General features: G+C 51.8%; 6 protein-coding genes across 6 annotated transcripts; 3 read left to right on the plus strand and 3 right to left on the minus strand.

Annotated features, from left to right (window-relative positions):
- Nucleotides 1-2,562: 2,562 nt before the first annotated feature.
- J4E84_005522 (uncharacterized protein) lies at nucleotides 2,563-4,330 on the minus strand (the record flags this gene model as incomplete). The annotated part of the gene is made up of 3 exons (XM_049388119.1): nucleotides 2,563-2,725; nucleotides 2,777-4,140; nucleotides 4,187-4,330. 3 exons carry the CDS (start codon nucleotides 4,328-4,330, stop codon nucleotides 2,563-2,565), a joined length of 1,671 nt encoding a protein of 556 aa, XP_049244359.1.
- Nucleotides 4,331-5,428: 1,098 nt separating this feature from the next.
- On the plus strand, nucleotides 5,429-7,013 carry J4E84_005523 (uncharacterized protein; the record flags this gene model as incomplete). The annotated part of the gene is made up of 2 exons (XM_049388120.1): nucleotides 5,429-5,650; nucleotides 6,231-7,013. 2 exons carry the CDS (start codon nucleotides 5,429-5,431, stop codon nucleotides 7,011-7,013), a joined length of 1,005 nt encoding a protein of 334 aa, XP_049244360.1.
- Nucleotides 7,014-8,055: 1,042 nt separating this feature from the next.
- On the plus strand, nucleotides 8,056-9,763 carry J4E84_005524 (uncharacterized protein; the record flags this gene model as incomplete). The annotated part of the gene is made up of 5 exons (XM_049388121.1): nucleotides 8,056-8,418; nucleotides 8,467-8,934; nucleotides 8,987-9,190; nucleotides 9,245-9,458; nucleotides 9,516-9,763. 5 exons carry the CDS (start codon nucleotides 8,056-8,058, stop codon nucleotides 9,761-9,763), a joined length of 1,497 nt encoding a protein of 498 aa, XP_049244361.1.
- Nucleotides 9,764-10,100: 337 nt separating this feature from the next.
- Nucleotides 10,101-11,577, minus strand: J4E84_005525 (uncharacterized protein; the record flags this gene model as incomplete). The annotated part of the gene is made up of 3 exons (XM_049388122.1): nucleotides 10,101-10,729; nucleotides 10,779-11,393; nucleotides 11,448-11,577. The coding sequence occupies 3 exons, from the start codon at nucleotides 11,575-11,577 to the stop codon at nucleotides 10,101-10,103; spliced, it is 1,374 nt and encodes a 457-aa protein (XP_049244362.1).
- Nucleotides 11,578-12,203: 626 nt separating this feature from the next.
- J4E84_005526 (uncharacterized protein) lies at nucleotides 12,204-13,041 on the plus strand (the record flags this gene model as incomplete). The annotated part of the gene is made up of 2 exons (XM_049388123.1): nucleotides 12,204-12,294; nucleotides 12,347-13,041. 2 exons carry the CDS (start codon nucleotides 12,204-12,206, stop codon nucleotides 13,039-13,041), a joined length of 786 nt encoding a protein of 261 aa, XP_049244363.1.
- A 1,474-nt stretch (nucleotides 13,042-14,515) lies between these two features.
- Nucleotides 14,516-16,385, minus strand: J4E84_005527 (uncharacterized protein; the record flags this gene model as incomplete). The annotated part of the gene is made up of 4 exons (XM_049388124.1): nucleotides 14,516-15,034; nucleotides 15,093-15,532; nucleotides 15,740-16,162; nucleotides 16,247-16,385. The coding sequence occupies 4 exons, from the start codon at nucleotides 16,383-16,385 to the stop codon at nucleotides 14,516-14,518; spliced, it is 1,521 nt and encodes a 506-aa protein (XP_049244364.1).
- Between the last annotated feature and the right edge of the window lie 43 nt (nucleotides 16,386-16,428).

Here is a 16,428-nt window from a genome sequence, read left to right on the forward strand (position 1 = left end):
GCCATGCCAACGAGAGTTGTCGTTCGGTGGAGGCATGCGCGGCTCAGTGTCGAGCCAATGTTCCTTTACGAAATCAACATCGTCTTTCAACGCTTGCATGTCAAGGAATGGTTTTCGGTGTCCGCAAGGGGAGCGCACCGCGATGACGCGATGGTACGTGCGTGCTTACATCAGCAGATCTGCCCGTAACAGGCAAATTCCGATCTGGCGTTGATCACGGATGACGCTCCTGATGTTCAAGGCGACAATAGCATCGGGAACGGCCTCTCCACCATCCTCACCATTGCCTCAAGCGGTCGCGTCATGCCGGAGATACAAGAGACGTCTGAACCCCATCAGCGCTTTTGGAGAAGCTTTTCTTCACTTTGGGGTTATGCTCAACGCTAACAGCGATGCTGCAGTCAAAATCGAATCCAAGTTTCCCCATGTCGCGCTGCTGAGCTAATTGTGTATCACTGGCTACCGAATGTTGCGGGCGTCCTGCAGGCATGGGCCGCAGTTGTTCTACTTCCACCTCTGCGCAATTCCACACTCAGATTTAAATCAAATCAAGATCAGCTCATGCGGATCGACTGCGATTCCAGGAGACCTGTCGGACCATGACATTGTCTCCTCTTCCTCAAAGCCCGATGGTGGTCGAACCGCCTAACAACCTCTGTTCGCAGTGCGCAGCTTTCGATCTGGACGATGCACTTCGATTCAACCCTGGGGTACCGGTCCGAACCGTCTTGAAAATAACTCGATTGAAGCCAGAAACTTGTAGTCTCTGCAGATTCCTATCCGGCAGCATGGGTCAGGTGCCAGGAGGCGGGGTGTGCAACCTTAACGCAGTGCAATCTCACGTCGCAGTAACACCTCTTCTCGAAAAGATCGAAGCACCCATACTTTGTATTGAACGACGCAAGGAGTACAGTCTCTTCGATCTTCTCGATATCCGCAGTTCCATCATCTTCGATCCGGATGGACCAATCAGTCAGAATCTGCGAGCAATCACACCTATGATCGATGATTACACGGAAGTCCGCGAGTGGATCGCCTCATGCGTACAGAAGCATGAATGCCATATACCTCGCATATTGAGTGGATCGAAACACGACACCAAAGTACGCAATCTGAGAGTTATCGACTGCAGAAGCCGCTTGGTTGTAGAACTACCACAAAGCGGATCGTATGTGACATTAAGCTATGTGTGGGGAAAGCCGGATGATCAGCAAGCAGGCGTTGAGTCATTGGAGCCTGACTCTTTACCGTCCAATTTACCTAGAACTATCGAGGATGCCATCAAAATCACGCTAATGCTTGGGTATGACTACCTGTGGGTCGATAGATATTGTTTGGAGAAGTCTTCGGAAGACTTTCATCGACAGCTCAAACAGATGGACAAGATCTACGCAGGATCTGTATTGACGATCATCGCAGCGGCCGGGTCAGACGGTAATTACGGACTGCCAGGTGTTAGCCGGCAACGCAAAGTAAACCAACCTGTCCACATTGGGCATCGAACACTCGATTCCACTCCCATCTTCTGCAGCGACACTTTAGAGAGCACAACATGGAGTACAAGAGGTTGGACATATCAAGAGGGCTTGCTTCCGACTAGACGTCTTGTCTTCACTGACACTCAACTGTACTTTGAATGCCAGGACAGGTTTAGAATGGAAGGCTGGATGGCTCGCGAAGATATGTTCTGGCGCCGTGGCGAGGAGAGTACTGGATCTTGGTTCGACGCCTTCAAGGAACCCGACCCAGGCCTCTTCCCAACTATCCAAAGCCACGCTATGATCGTTCTCGACCGTATTGAAGCGTTCTCAAGGCGCTCGCTCACATATGAGAGCGACATACTGAATGCAATGCTTGGGATATTCGCATCGTTAGAACACTCAGATCGTCTAAAACACCTCTGGGGGCTGCCGTACTGTGACAGCGATCCTCTTCGATCGGACAGTACACCACTTGCTATATCAAACAAAAAGTTCGTCAGTAACTTGAGCTGGGACGTGGAGTTTCCAGCTAGACGACGAGTTGACTTTCCCAGCTGGTCGTGGTCCGGATGGGACGGTACCGTAAGATGGGCAAGAGGGCTGAAGATGTTGTTCATGATGAGACAACATCGAACTACGAGTAAAATCCCATGCGTGGTTAAGCTAGAGCTCCAATCTGGAAAGATCATCGATTGGAGCACCTACCAAGAAATATACAGTTCCAGCGTAGATTCCACACAGATACCGAGCAGATATATCCACATCAGCGCCTACATTACTCGAATCATGCCGCTCCCGCTACCACATTCGCATGTCTCGCGCACATATTGTCTTGAGTCTGACCTGGGAAGCACCCGCACAGGGTCTCGAATATGGACATGAGCGAGAATGTCATGTCTTGGTAGTTCAGTGCCGAGGTTCGCATTGGGAACGAATTGGTACTGGGATGACATCGGTCGTGTTCGAAACAGCACCTGTCGAGAAGAGGTGGACCGAAATCCGCCTTGGCTAATTGAGTCTACATGTCCGCTCACTAACTACTGCGAAACTCATCACCACCGCAGCCTCCTCATAGCAAGCTCTATTTCTTGTAGAATGTACTCATGCGATACTTTGTTTCACCTTCATATTGCGCGAGGTCTGCCAATGCCTGTTCGCCCTCTCTTACGATAGCTTGACGTATCTTCTCGGTCCGTGGCTTTATGCTCACTTTGAACGGCTGCGGCCGCATATTTAAACCGTTGCTTGAAGATGTCAGTATCTCGCATGCTGGTCTCCTTCCACTGGAAACTTACGTGTAGTCAAATATGTCGACCGGGATAGGCTTGCCATTCCCATCTAGTGCTGGCTCAATCCTGAAGCCCCATACCAATCGCGCCACCGTCAGCCACGTGCCCTGCTCGGCAAGTGCCTGACCTGAGCACACTCGACGACCCCAACCAAATGTCATGTACCCTCTTTCGCCGGGGAAAGGTCGCGAATCAGGATGGTCCTTCAAGAAGCGGTTCGGGTTGAAACGGTCGGGTTCAGGAAAGTCACGCTCGTTATGGTGTATCGCCCAGACGTTGCCCTGTACCCATGCTGATTGCGGGATCAGATAACCGTTGTAGTAATCGTCCTGAACTGGAGCGTGCGGTTGTCCACCAATGATGGCTACTGATCGCCATCGGAACACTTCCTTTACAAATGCTCGCATATAAGGCAGGTTTGCATCGTCCTCGAACGAAGGACTACGGTCCTCTCCGACAACGCGATCTAACTCTTCCCACGCGGCCTGCATAGTTTCTGGGAACGCTCGCATGGCGAGAACAGCGGTGATGAGCGTACTACTTGATGTGTCGGACCCCGCGCCGAACAGGTTACCAGTTAATGCCGAAATCTCCTTGTGATTCAGACCGTATTTCTCCTGCTCGCGAAACAACATCTTTGAATAGCAGTCTTCGTGTCCTGGCTTCTCGTTGGCTTCTCTAGCGAGCGAATAAAAGAAGTCATGGCCGCGGGATGACTTCTTCTTCGATCCCATGCCGTGCTTCCATGGGGCATATTCCGTAGGTACGCGAGCAAGGATCGGAAAGGTCTCCATTAGCATAGGGAATGTCTTGCCCGGTACGTTCAGATCAGCCGCTCTGTGCATCAATGCGATGACCTCAGTGATGATTGGATCTTCGTGGCTTGCAACGCGTCTGCCAAAGCCGATGATAGAGACCACACTGGTCGCGTAGCGTTCAAAGTGCGCAACGTAGTTTTCGGGGGTACTCAGGAGATCGAGGGCGACGACTTTACTCTCATCGTTCTGGAAGTCGCGGTACTTCTTCACCTGCTGAATGCCAACGCCCTGATGCGTCACCTTGCGTAGCATCCGGAAACGCTCACGCTGCGCCTGTGTAGTAGTGATCAGGTTCACGAGGTTGTTTTGGCCAGATCCGAGTTCGGCAAAGACAAGCATGCGCGGTCGCGAGCAGTATATGCCAGCTCTTTTGTCGAGTAGTTCATTTGCGGTCCATGCATCGTTGATCCAAACGGTTGGGTTACGTCCGATCCAATACGTTATCAGCGGCGTGTTGTATTTCTTGGATAGCTCCTCGAAGAAAATCCAGGGCTTGTTGTCAGGCAGCTGGAACGTGTTGCCAACGATGGGGTATGGGAAGGGCCCTGGGGGCTATTCAACGTTAGTACCATCATCGGATATTATGTGTCGCTCTTACCATCTTCGATCTCATGTGCAGCATCCGAGCATAATCTGCAAGTACACCTAGGACTGCAGTCAAGAAGACTGCCAAGGCGATGTTGCCAGCACCAAATTTGGAGATGCCATGCTGCACATAGTGTAAAGGCAGAGCCTCAAACATTTGCTCTATCGCCATGTTTTCCGCTGTATTGATCGTGTTCACTGGGAATGCTCCTCAGAAGAAGACTGCTCCAAGCAACAGTTGAGACCAAGGGATGCATTGCAGCTCGCACGACGCGCCTGTTATGAAGCGACCAATGAACAAACACATGAATCAGAGCTTGCTAATCAACAGGCATCGCCGCCAGCAGCATTGAAAGTAGCCATCCTCGGAGGGTTGCATGCGCGCAACGCCTAACCCCACATCGCGGGGGTGGGGCACAGACCGCCGGGTAAAGTTTGCAGCCTCGTGGGCATTTCACACCCGAAGACATGCAAGTCTCTCGCACTGATACACGGAAGGATGGGCCAGCATCTGTGGGCATGGTGCCGGATGCGCACGTGAGGCGGCAGGCAAGGAGCTTGCGGCAGGTGTTGTGCCGAACCCCGGACGCGACGCGACGCGATGCTTAGCTACGCAGTAGCGCCGGAATGCACCTGGGCATCATCGACGTCTCTGAACATGTCGACACCAAAATCACGATGCCCTTCATCGCAATGTACTTTGTCTAGTACCTACTATTGCACTTTCTATCACGACTCGAGCACTAGGAGCGCCATGATCCCCTAGCACCCTATGCTCTCCTCTTTCAACTCGACTGCGCCGTACACGATGCGCGCGAACATCCGCGTAGAAAGCCATAACGAACACAACGCCCTCGAAATCCCGACTGTAGTATGGTCAGCCAAACATCGGACGTAGCGACCGAAAGGGTCTCCTCCTTTGTGGACCAGGGAAGCAGTACCACTCTATGCCACCCACCCATAGGGAAAATTGGACACCCGTCTACAAAAAAGATAGAAGGAAACAACCCAGGATGCCTACGTTGCATTACGATCTTGCTAACACTTGTTTCAACACGAATGTAGGCTGCAGGGCGCCTGTTCAGCTTCCTTGTTGAATGGGGTGGTGCCACAGATAGCCCTTCCTATCGTCAGCCAGGACCATGGTAGCCACCGCTCGCATCACTCGTACCGCCATTCATCTCGAACCCACACATAAAATCTGCATCATTTTATTTTCACCCCGAGCACCTCCAGCCACATATCACCATCCAACATGGACGAGGACAGCGATACGCCCGAGGACATGGCTATCATGGATCACACAGACATTGATGTGTTCATGTCGGACTACAGATCACCGCCAGTTGGGAGAAGTCTGGAAGACCTACCCACCGAGCTCATCGGCATGATCGCTGAGAATCTCGACAAGAAATCTCTGAGCATACTACAAGCGCTCGGCAGTCGGACTATATTACAGGCCATCGATCATGCTCTTGTAAGTACCTTCTCCCCTTACCCAAAGCTCGATCTTTCCCTAGCTTGTACTCTATCTCACTCCAAGGTGCTCGTTAATGAGTCGCTAACCACCCTACCTTAAGACCGAAGCGAAGTTTTCCAGCCGAAGATGTCAACTCACTATCACGAGCGTCGAACGTCTCGAGGCCCTGTCTCATTTACGATTTGCAACCCGTATTCGCGCACTCGAGATATACTTTAAGTTGGAATGTCGGTCACCGACGAGCTTGCGATACGGTCAAAGCATGGACACAGCGAAATCGCCTTGCATTGGAACCACGCTCAGCGAATCTGACGTGCGAAACTTGTTCAGTGCTATCTTTCGGCGTCTACCGAATCTGAAGAGTATCACGCTTCGCGCACCTCCCCCGCTGAAAGGGATGGCTGACAAATTGTGCTACCCCGTGATTTCAACATCTAATCCTTTGGCAATGGGTGTTATGGGGTTCCGTCCCGAATTGTCGATAGCCTATTCACCAAAACACACCCATATCATGCATGCGCTTCCCATATACAGGGTCATGCATGCTCTGGTGGACACCATACGACTTGCGCCACAGCAGCTTGAAGAGTTCAGCGTTGTAGGGTTCGGGTTGAAGTGGCAGACTTGGCTACTGGGGACTCCAAAGTCGCTCTTCGAGGCGATTTCACCTGCCTTACGTGGCTTAACGTCATTGAACCTGGAACTCGACATGGCGACCCTGAAGACTGATGCATACATGTTAGCCCTCGTCAAGCTTATCAATACCAATGCAAATCTCCAAGCATTGGCTTTGTCTGTTGGCGATCAGGGTATCGGTAAGTATCAGATCCGCAATGAGAGTTGGGCTCCTCTGCTCCAGCTACTGGGCGGCAGTCCTCCATTCCGCCTACATTCGCTCCATATCAACGGACTCGTTACGAGCACTACTGCACCTACACTCGCGAGTATCATCAACGCACACTCCTCCACGATCCGTCGCATTGTCCTCAAGAACACGAACTTCCATTACCCGAATACCCTTCGCGCTTTCTTCAGGGCTTGCGCCAATTCGGCCGTAAGCTACTACGAGACCGAGAACTTCTACCTTCATGAGAGGACTATGATAGTCGGCAGGTATCTTGCTGATGATGTTTTGGAGTACGACAATGCAGAACTGCATGAAGATGTCAACAACAACCACTGTGACTCTGATGCATCCTGCCACGATTGGGTAAAAGTGAATTGGGACAGTTTTGATGAGGAGGATAAATGGAAGTTGGTCTTCGAAAATGAGCAAGGGCAGAAGCGGCGTAGCTACATGTACGATACCTTCATGGACGTTGTTGAGATGGTGAAGGAGGGCAGTCTGAGGGACTCCTGAGTCTAGCCTAGAGAATACTTTGTCTTAGACACTGTTTGCTACTTCAGATTTAATACTACGTAAGCGGCATACCTGTAGAGTTGCAAGGTTCCATCTGGAAAGTGCCCCACCACCTTCGCAGTCAACTTTCCCCGCCTCTCAACCATCAACTTCATTTTCTGTCCACATCAGCGGATCGCAACACTTGCTTTGAATACTTTGATCCTTCAAGCGGGCATGATTCTCTTCACTTCCCGATTCCGAAGTGGAGGGCATGAAGTTTATTGACTCGCTATGCACAGCTGTGAAAGTTAGTACATGCAGATCTTTACTGTTCTTCACGATCATGGCCAATGTCACACGGCGTTATCGCTCCGACCGCACGGTAGTACCGTACAGCCTGTGAGATTCCTGGGTTTCCCTGATTGTAAATTCGATGTTGGTTTTCTGAGGTCGCATGTTTCTAGGGGGTTATTGTGGCGACCTTCATAAAGTTTCGAAGCGACAGCCTAGCCATGTGCTATTCCAAACAGATGGCGGGTAGCAAGACAAGCACTAAAACGGCAGAAACTGCCGGGCGTTTTGTCACTCTTCTTACGTAGCTACCGGGCATCGTGACGATGGGTCTCATACGCCACGCGGAAACAGGAAGTACCAGCATTAATACCTGAGATATCGTACATGGTACACCGCCACCTCCGCACTCCACACTTTAGACTGCCTGTGGATTCCGGGGTAGGGGCAAGCTAAGCATTTCCAGGCACTATCGGCATATATTGGGACAAGAATGCAGGTGGGACCACATTCACAAAGATCTGCATGCCAGTCTGGATGAAAGGGATGCCCTGTTATGAGGCAGAAGGATCGCTGGTGCCAGCCTCTCTAGTTGAAAGTTTATCGCTTCTTGAAGCTAACCCTACTTCGCAACATCGAGCAAAACCTCGCCGCATCGTCTTGAAGTTCTTCATCACCATCTTTGGAGAGAGGAACCACCAAAATGCCCGATCTAACAAGCAGTCTGCTTTCCAATTGGAAATGCCTCGCGGCATGTACTCTCGTTTCCATGTCGCCGTTCCAATACGGTATCGACTTTGGTGCTATCGGCGGTCTACAAGCCATGCGCGGCTTTCTCGAAGTCTTTGGCCATCCTGATCCCATGACGCCTATAGGCTACAACATCTCTCCCGAGCGTCAGCAACTCATCTCGTCTTTGATGACACTGGGTGCTTTTATCAGCTCAATGTTCGCTGGTGTCTTCGCGAAGAAGCTGGGGAGGCGCCAATGTCTCTGGATGGCCAGTGCGCTTTGCTGCGTTGCGAACATTGTCATGATGACTACAACCAACATTGCGGGATTGTATTCTGGACGACTCTTGATTGGTATTGCAAATGGGTGGTATATGACCTTTTCGCAGCTTTACATCCAGGTCCGTATTCCCCTGCCTTCGGCCGGTACGTTACTGACATACGAGTAGGAATCAGCGCCAGCTCGATACCGCGGTCTGATGATCTCCGTTTTCCAGATCTGGACTTCGGTCGGCACGCTCATTGGCACTGTAATCGATAATGCAACACACGACATGAACGGTCGGAACTCGTATATCATCCCACTTGGCATGATCTTCATCGTCCCGGTTCTCATGTCTCTTGGCCTGTTCTTCATTCCCGAATCGCCACGTTGGCTGATTCTAGTCGACAAGCCAGCGCAAGCCGAGAAGGCGCTCTTGTGGATGCGTCCGCACCCCGAAAGCGTGCCTGGAGAAGTAGCAGAGATCCAAGCGGCGATTGATGCGGAGAAGGCTGTCAAGTCGAGCGCGAACTTCCTGGACATCTGGAAAGATCCTGTTGATCGTAGGCGCACGCTGTTGGCTATTGCTGCGGTATCGACTCAGGCTGCGTCGGGTGCCATGTTTGTGATTGCATACGGAACGTACTTCTTCCAGGTGAGTACACCGCTCCCATTCTTCTGAGTGAACTGGACTAACATTGAACAAGATGGCGAATGTTGGTAGCCCCTTCATGAACTCGTGCATATTGACCGCCGTCGGTGTCGTTGTAGTTATGATCAACAGCAGCGTTATCTCGAAGATCGGTCGCCGTCGCGTTTTCCTCATGACTGGTCTTTCTATCTGTGGTGTTACGCAACTTATCATCGCGGCTGTCTACCACGTCAACCCTGGCACGACAAGCACTGGAAAGGTACGTTTATCTTCATTTTATGGCCTATGCGAGCTTCTTACTGACCTATCCAAGGCTATTGTCGGTCTCTCAGTCATTTACATCATCGGTTACAACGGTATGATCGCTGCTTACGCCTGGCTTTCTGGCGGAGAAATCCCATCGCAGCGCCTGCGCTCATACACGTTTGGTATCGCATCGGCAGTCGCTTTCGCAGGTGCTTGGCTCACCACCTTCACTGCACCATACTTCATCAACCCCGATTCTCTCAATTGGGGCCCTGAATATGGTAAGACCTCCAGCTTCCCCTCTCTACAACTCAACCCCATACTAACATCATATGTAGGCTGGATCTGGGGACCATCTTGCTTCATCACAGCAGCATGGGTATACTTCTACCTGCCCGAGATCAAGAACCGCACTCTCGAAGAGATTGATGAGATGTTTGAGGCTAGGCTTCCGGCGCGCAAGTTCAGAAAGTACGTCTGTACTGGCCGTGTTGCAGCTGGTGTTGACGACAAGATCGAGAGGCGTGATAGCGACAAGGATGAGGTTGTGCACCACGAGGTTGTCGGTGCGGAGAAGAGTGGCTGAGCTATGACTTGCTGCAACGAGTGGATCCATTTGTAAGGAGATGTCGTCGCTTGACGCCTCTGGCTCGCACATATAGTTAGGCTTTGCTCTTGGGATCAATCGATTTTCTTGCTCCTTCTACTACGCGTTTTCTGCTTCGATGTCATTGCTGATGTGTCCCGGTGTTACTATCGAACTGACGCAAGGCTGGACGTGGCTTACGTGCCTCTGAGCTGTGCACTTTTTCGGAGACATCATAAAAGCCTGACACCATTTGCCACAGACACATCGTGAAGCATTTTCAATAAGCTTTAAAATCTTGTTGGGTGTATCCTTGTGAGGATTCCGCTCGATTTATCTACGTAGCAACAGCACTAGCCTTCTTGATCGACTCATCCCCCAGTTCCTCCGCATGCTTCTCAGCATCATGTTGGAATACCCAATCCTCTCTTGGGAACTGAATCAGTGTCGGGTCCTTCTTCACCTTCTCCCAGTCTGTCTTGTGCCACATGTCCCTCGTCGTCTCACCCGTTTTCTGCACAGCCTTGACGCGATCGTAGCGTATATCCTGGTACGCTCGTAACGCGCCTCGTACGTTATCCTTTCCAGCTTTTCGTAGCAACACGGCGAGTGTGACACCATCTTCGAGTGCTTGCGTCGCGCCTTGCGCACTTGTTGGAAGGAAGGGATGCGCTGCGTCGCCTAGCAAGCATATCCGACCGTGACCTGGCGCGGAGCCATAGCCTGAAACCCAGTTGGGCAACGGGTCCCGGTATACGAGTTTCCAGTCAACGAGTTTCTCTTCCGGTGTCTTGGAAACGATTTTCCAGCACATTGGATCCCAGCCGTCCAACACAGTCTTGACGTCTTTGAGGTAGCCGGGGAAGGACCAGGATTCGTCGATGTCGTGGTCGTCACGGTGGGTAAGCACCCAGCAGCAGTCGGTGCCGTTCTTGATGGTGCTGAATAGGAAGTGTACATCTGGGCCTTGGGAGTGTTAGCGTACGATTAGTCTTCAGAGTCGAAGAAGGCCTACCGATCCATCCGTTAAAGGAATCGCCGTTTTCGCAGAATTGCTTCGTCTCCGGGTCTGCGATCATGTCTTTATTGGTGAACCATGCTCGCCAGACAGCGTAACCACTGCTCTTTGGCTTGTCTTCATATCCCAACACTAGGGTTCTCGCCTTGCTTCGCACACCATCACTTGCAACCACGAGATCGCCAGCAACGCGCGTGCCATCTTCTAGCACGATGCCCGCCTCCTTCTCATCCTCCCAGTATTTCTCCACTCGTTGTCCCAAATTGATCTCGACGCCAATCTCCTTGGCATAGTTGAACACAATCTCGTGTAGTTCACCGCGGTGCCCGTTGAAGTTCGGCGCCTTCTCGTCGCGTGGTGGTGTCTTCTGGTTTATGACGATCTCGCCAGTATCCCATTTGTGGATGTTGAAGCCGTATTCGGTGAGATCGATCGAGATCTTACGCATGTCGCGCGCAACGCGTCCGTCACTCCAACGCGCGAAGATGCGCCCAGCATTGGGACCGAAGGTTATTATGTCGCCGAGGATCTTGAGCGAGGGGAATGATTCGTAGATGACGGGAGTGTGGCCGTGGCGGATGCATTCTATGGCTGCTGTGAGGCCGCCGAAACCTGGTGATGCATGTTACAACGGAGCTGTGGCATGGACTCTTGTGAAGGACGTACCTGCGCCGATAATGATGACTTTGATGCCAGTCTGTGGTTTTGCGCCATTGGTGACTGGACTGTTGTCGTTCGTCTCTAGAGAAGACATCTTAGGTAGTTTGGTCTCGTCTATTCGCGCACGGAGTGGCATGCGCGACTTCAATCAAGCTTCACGACTGGGCGGAATAAGGTAACACAACGCGATTCGATGCGAGAAGAGGTCCCAGGTATCCAGACGCATCGACCAGGTAATCGCTCGTGAGCGTGGGGCTCGGCAACCCTGCATCTACCGATGATATGGCCATGTACCCATCCCTCTCAGTAACTTCACCCAGGCGAGATGGAGCCGATGACCGAGGGTGCAAGCGCGAGTCGTGGCGCTGAGGGCCTGCAGGTGCTGGACGCCTCTCCCGGCATGTCCCCTCCGTGGGGTGGAGTCGTATCTGCCGGTTAAAGGATGTTGACGCGTGATGCGAGGTCATTGGGGACGCGAAGCATAGGTTATAGCTGCCCCACATTGGTGCTAACCTTCCCCGCCTTGTACCCCGCAACTTTCACCCCAACTGCACTTGTCCATTCCCAGCGCACTCTGCCCCGAAGGTGACACAGATGCTGTGAACATGGGCAGAACTTCGCGTACAGTCTCGATGCTTCCGGATGGAAGTTGCTGTGGTAAACGAGCTCAGTCCCAGGGATAGCGAGAGCGATACTTATGCACTCCCCTTGATAAGATTCTAAGGCTCAGGCTGTTACCCCTCAAGCATATCAAGAGCTAAGATGTCGACTCTAACTCATCCTGAATGGAATGAGAAGATGGGTGGTCGCGAAGTCGCGAAAGCTTTCGCCGAGCAGATTCATGGCAAGAATGGTAGGACGTCCATGTGCTCACGCTGTTGAAACCTGATGTTGACCTAAAAAAGTGCTCATCACCGGTGTATCCCCTGAAAGCATCGGTTCGTCTATAGCCCTCTCGATTGCCTCCCAAAATCCAGCGCTCCTCATCTTCGCCTCACGCACCAAGTCCAAACTGGAGGAGGTCGTGAAGAGCATCCAGGATGCCTATCCAGACGTCATAGTCAAAGTCGTACTCCTTGACTTGATGTCTCAAGAATCTGTCAAGGTCGCTGCAAAAGAAGTGTCGCAAATGACAAGTCGCCTGGATCTGATCATCAACAATGCTGGCATCATGACAACAGCGCGTCAAACCACCAAAGAAGGCCTCGAAGGTCAATTTGGCGCCAACCACATTGGCCACTTCCTCTTGACCGAACTGCTCATGCCTCAGCTTCTGGCCTCTGCTTCCTCCTCAGATGAAGGTGCCACCCGCGTCATCAACCTCACTTCTGCTGGTCATCGGTTGAGCCCTGTTCGATTCTCTGATTACAACTGGGAGAAGAGCAACGACGAGATACCCGAAGAAGAGAGGCATGCGCAACTTCCTCCGAAGTTTGCGAAGGGCGCAGATGATGGATACAACGGGTGGCTGGCCTATGGACAGGCGAAGACAGCGAACATGCTGTTTTCAGTGGGCTTAAACGAGAAGTACAGAGGAAAGGGTGTAAGAAGTTATGCGGTGCATCCCGGATGTGAGTACCCCGCTGCGCAAGCCTTTTGAGTGCGTAGTTTCAAAATCGCTGATGAGCTTAGCAATCTGGACTGGTCTCAGTCGAAATCTGGACGCGGATGGCGAGGCTGCGATCCGAAGTGTCAGTCCGTTCTGGAAAAGCCTTGATCAAGGTGCCGCGACGGTACTGGTTGCGGCGCTAGACCCAGCTTTGGACGGTAGGCGAAGGTTCAGTCCGCAAAACTAATACTGACAACGTACTAGAATCAAAGGGTATCATGCTGTCTGACTGTCAGATGTGTGATGCGATGCCATACGCGACCGATCCGAAGTTGGCCGAACGACTGTGGATGTTGAGTGAGAAGCTGGTGCAGGACAGTTTCAAGTTGTGAGGTAAAGCGATGGTCAACGAAGTAAGAGATCAATTGTGCAATGACAAAGTGAAGGGTAGGTAGGATGAGGAATGAGATTAGCGCTACCTAAGTATGGTCGAGAATCGATGCCGGTAGTGGCTGAGGAAAAGGATCACTGCATGATACCCATTTCGCGTTTTCCGTAAATGCCCTTGAATGATGCAGAGGTGTTTGTTTGTTGCGATATTCGTACCTAGTGGCTTGATAGTACTCCACCACCACTGTCCGATAAGATAAGCGTGCACGTTCCACCGCGTCTTTCCCTGATGTCACATTCCGAGGTTGACCACCATGCCCGACCATCTTCACTTCAAGTACGGCCCACACCTAGCACACAACGCGTTCCAATTCTCCCCTCGATATTCCGTGGCCTTCGCAGCGATGTAGATCCGTATCCGCGTTGTCTCTATCCCAGCAACAGACTCGGATTATTTGACGATCTCGAAAGCTATGTGTAGCTACAGCTGACCACCTACTTCATGCGAGAACAGACCCACAATGGTAAGGGCGTATCAAGGCCATGGCAGCTAATTTTGCTGGGATGTCGGCGAATACGCGAAGACGAACAGCATCGGTTATGCGAGAGGTATGCTGGAGCATGTCGCACTTCTGCTAGATTCTGACCCGAAGACTAAATTAGAGCGCAGATAATATCACCGCGTGATAGCACGGGAGCGGCACCGCTAAAGAACACGACCCGAGAACCTAATCCAACCGTCTGACAGGCCATGGCCTACCGATCCGAATTCCATACCCTACCCATCCTACACACCAGCAGCTGCGCGATGCATTTGGGTGATAAGCAGCTTGCTGAAGTCGATCGCACGAGTAAACTCGGACCAGGACATAGACGGGAACAGAGGCGAGCATGGACATGAAGAATTGATCGTTGCAGGCACTCGCGTACGGTTAGGCGGATATCGATTCGAACATGCACGCAAAACCAGTAATCGGCAACGATAACAGGCGGAACGGAGGGGCTGGATAGCGCAGGCAAAGGGAAGATGGACAAAGCGCTCTCAAAAACACTCTACTTTCGCCTGCGAAAAACAGCTTAGTCCTGCCGGACGACGGAGTCTTTCAAAGCGAAACTCGCATTCAACGGCATTTAATCACTTTTCACTATTATCTTCGTCTTCCTTTCGCCATTTACGGGGTTGCTTTCCTGCGACCGGTTTTCGCCTCTTTCTTACAAATTTGTCTCCAATACCCAGTCCTTGTTCCAGATTCGACATTCTCAGCGGCCCAAAGTCTCTGCTATCCTTTACTTTCGGGTGGCTTGCCAAATACGCATTGATCTCGGCCCTCAATGTTGCTAGATCTGGCCGATGCTCTTGCTCCCAGTTCATGCAGCGCGCAACCAACGACCTCAGCTCTTCCGAGTATTTGCTCAGTGCTGGAAAGCCCAAACCTTCAAACAGTTTCGCCCCGGGCTCGTCTAGTCGCCCATGATCCGCTTCGCCAATGTTCACGTTTTGCGGCATGTCTTCCGAGTAATGCAGTTCGCGCTGCGGACCAGCGACCGATCGATTCGCAATCATATACCAGACTGCTGCTCCAATACTCCAAATATCCGTCTTCTCATTCAACGGTGCTAAGTCAGGCGGAGTACCTCGTGCAAGTTGTTGCTCCTGATGCGATCAGCGCGGTTTGTTCTGGATGTCTCGATACCGAGCAAATTTGACTTACGGGAGGGTACTTGAAACTGGTGTGGCCCAGCACATATTCCTGGGGGTTGTCTGTAGGTCTCACCGTGGGATCGCTCTGCTCTAGAGCATACATTGCCATACCAAAGTCGCTCAAGACACAGTTTGGGTAAGCATCGTCAGCCGCTGGCTCCAAGAAGATGTTGCTCAACGAGATATCGAGATGCGTGATTGGTAACCAAGCCGACTCCGTAGTCGCGGGATCTTTCGATCCCGTTTGGAGTACCAGGCATGCATCAACAAGCTGCGACAGAACATGCCAGACCAAGCTCTCTGGTACGACTTTGAGGCGCTCAATTTCATCCGTTGCTTGTCCTCTTTTCCATCGGTCAAAGTGCTCTTTCAATCCCTGGAATAAATCGCCACCTTCACAGAAGTCCAGGTACAGTTTGAAGCGGCGCTGCTGCATTATCAATCTGTACCCTAAATGCCTCAACAAGTTATCATAGCCTGAGGTATCAGCGCCAGCGGCGGGTCGATTCGCGTCAATACGCTCATGTATGCGAATTTCACGCGGAAGATAATCTCTCCAATACGCTGGATCCCGCCATTTCCAGTTGTGTGGGCGGACTTCTTTAACGACCATTCTGGCCGTCACGATGTTGTTGTCGTCGACTGCGCACCACAAACCTGCACATCCAAAAGTGCCTGCACCTAGAAACTTCCCGCCTATCCACCTTCTTCCGTCGCCATATGGATCATGGGTATCATCCATCCACTTTTCACCGTTCTCGGGCTCTTCTTTAGACTTGATGGCTTTTATGGTCATGCCTAAAGTCGCGTCATCTGGCTCCGCGTCCCACGGCTTAGGTGGCCAGAAGTCGAAGGGATATCGGTTCACCGGCCGCTGTGGCGGGATTGTAACAGCATGGACAGGCGCTACAATAGGCCCAGCAACGACCGCAACGGGCGGTGGCACAGTCATCGCAAGCGCGCCGAATCCTGCTGGAGCATTCACCCACGCTGGCTCCGACCCTCCCAACCCATCACGATACGGCGGCATACTCTTATTTGCGCGCACGAACGTGACGTCGCTCGCATTGAACGGGTTATCTGGTATAGGGTTTGGTGTTGGTAGACCAAATAATTCTCGTCGCCCGATCCGCGCGTTGTAGTAATCGCGGATAATTCGACTACCATACCATAATGTATTGACCGTGTTGTTTTGCTCGGCGCGGCTCCATGTGACGGTCAAGGCATTGATGGGGAAGTAGGCTTCGCAGTCGCGTTTGAAGTAGGGCAGACCGGATTTATAGGGTGGTGACTTCCGTGGCATTGGTGGATGTGCTAGAACAACTTGTCATTCGATTTGTCTCCCA

The sequence above is a fragment of the Alternaria hordeiaustralica genome (assembly GCF_023758085.1).
Source record: "Alternaria hordeiaustralica strain BMP 2776 chromosome Unknown scaffold_9, whole genome shotgun sequence".
NCBI lineage: Eukaryota > Fungi > Ascomycota > Dothideomycetes > Pleosporales > Pleosporaceae > Alternaria > Alternaria hordeiaustralica.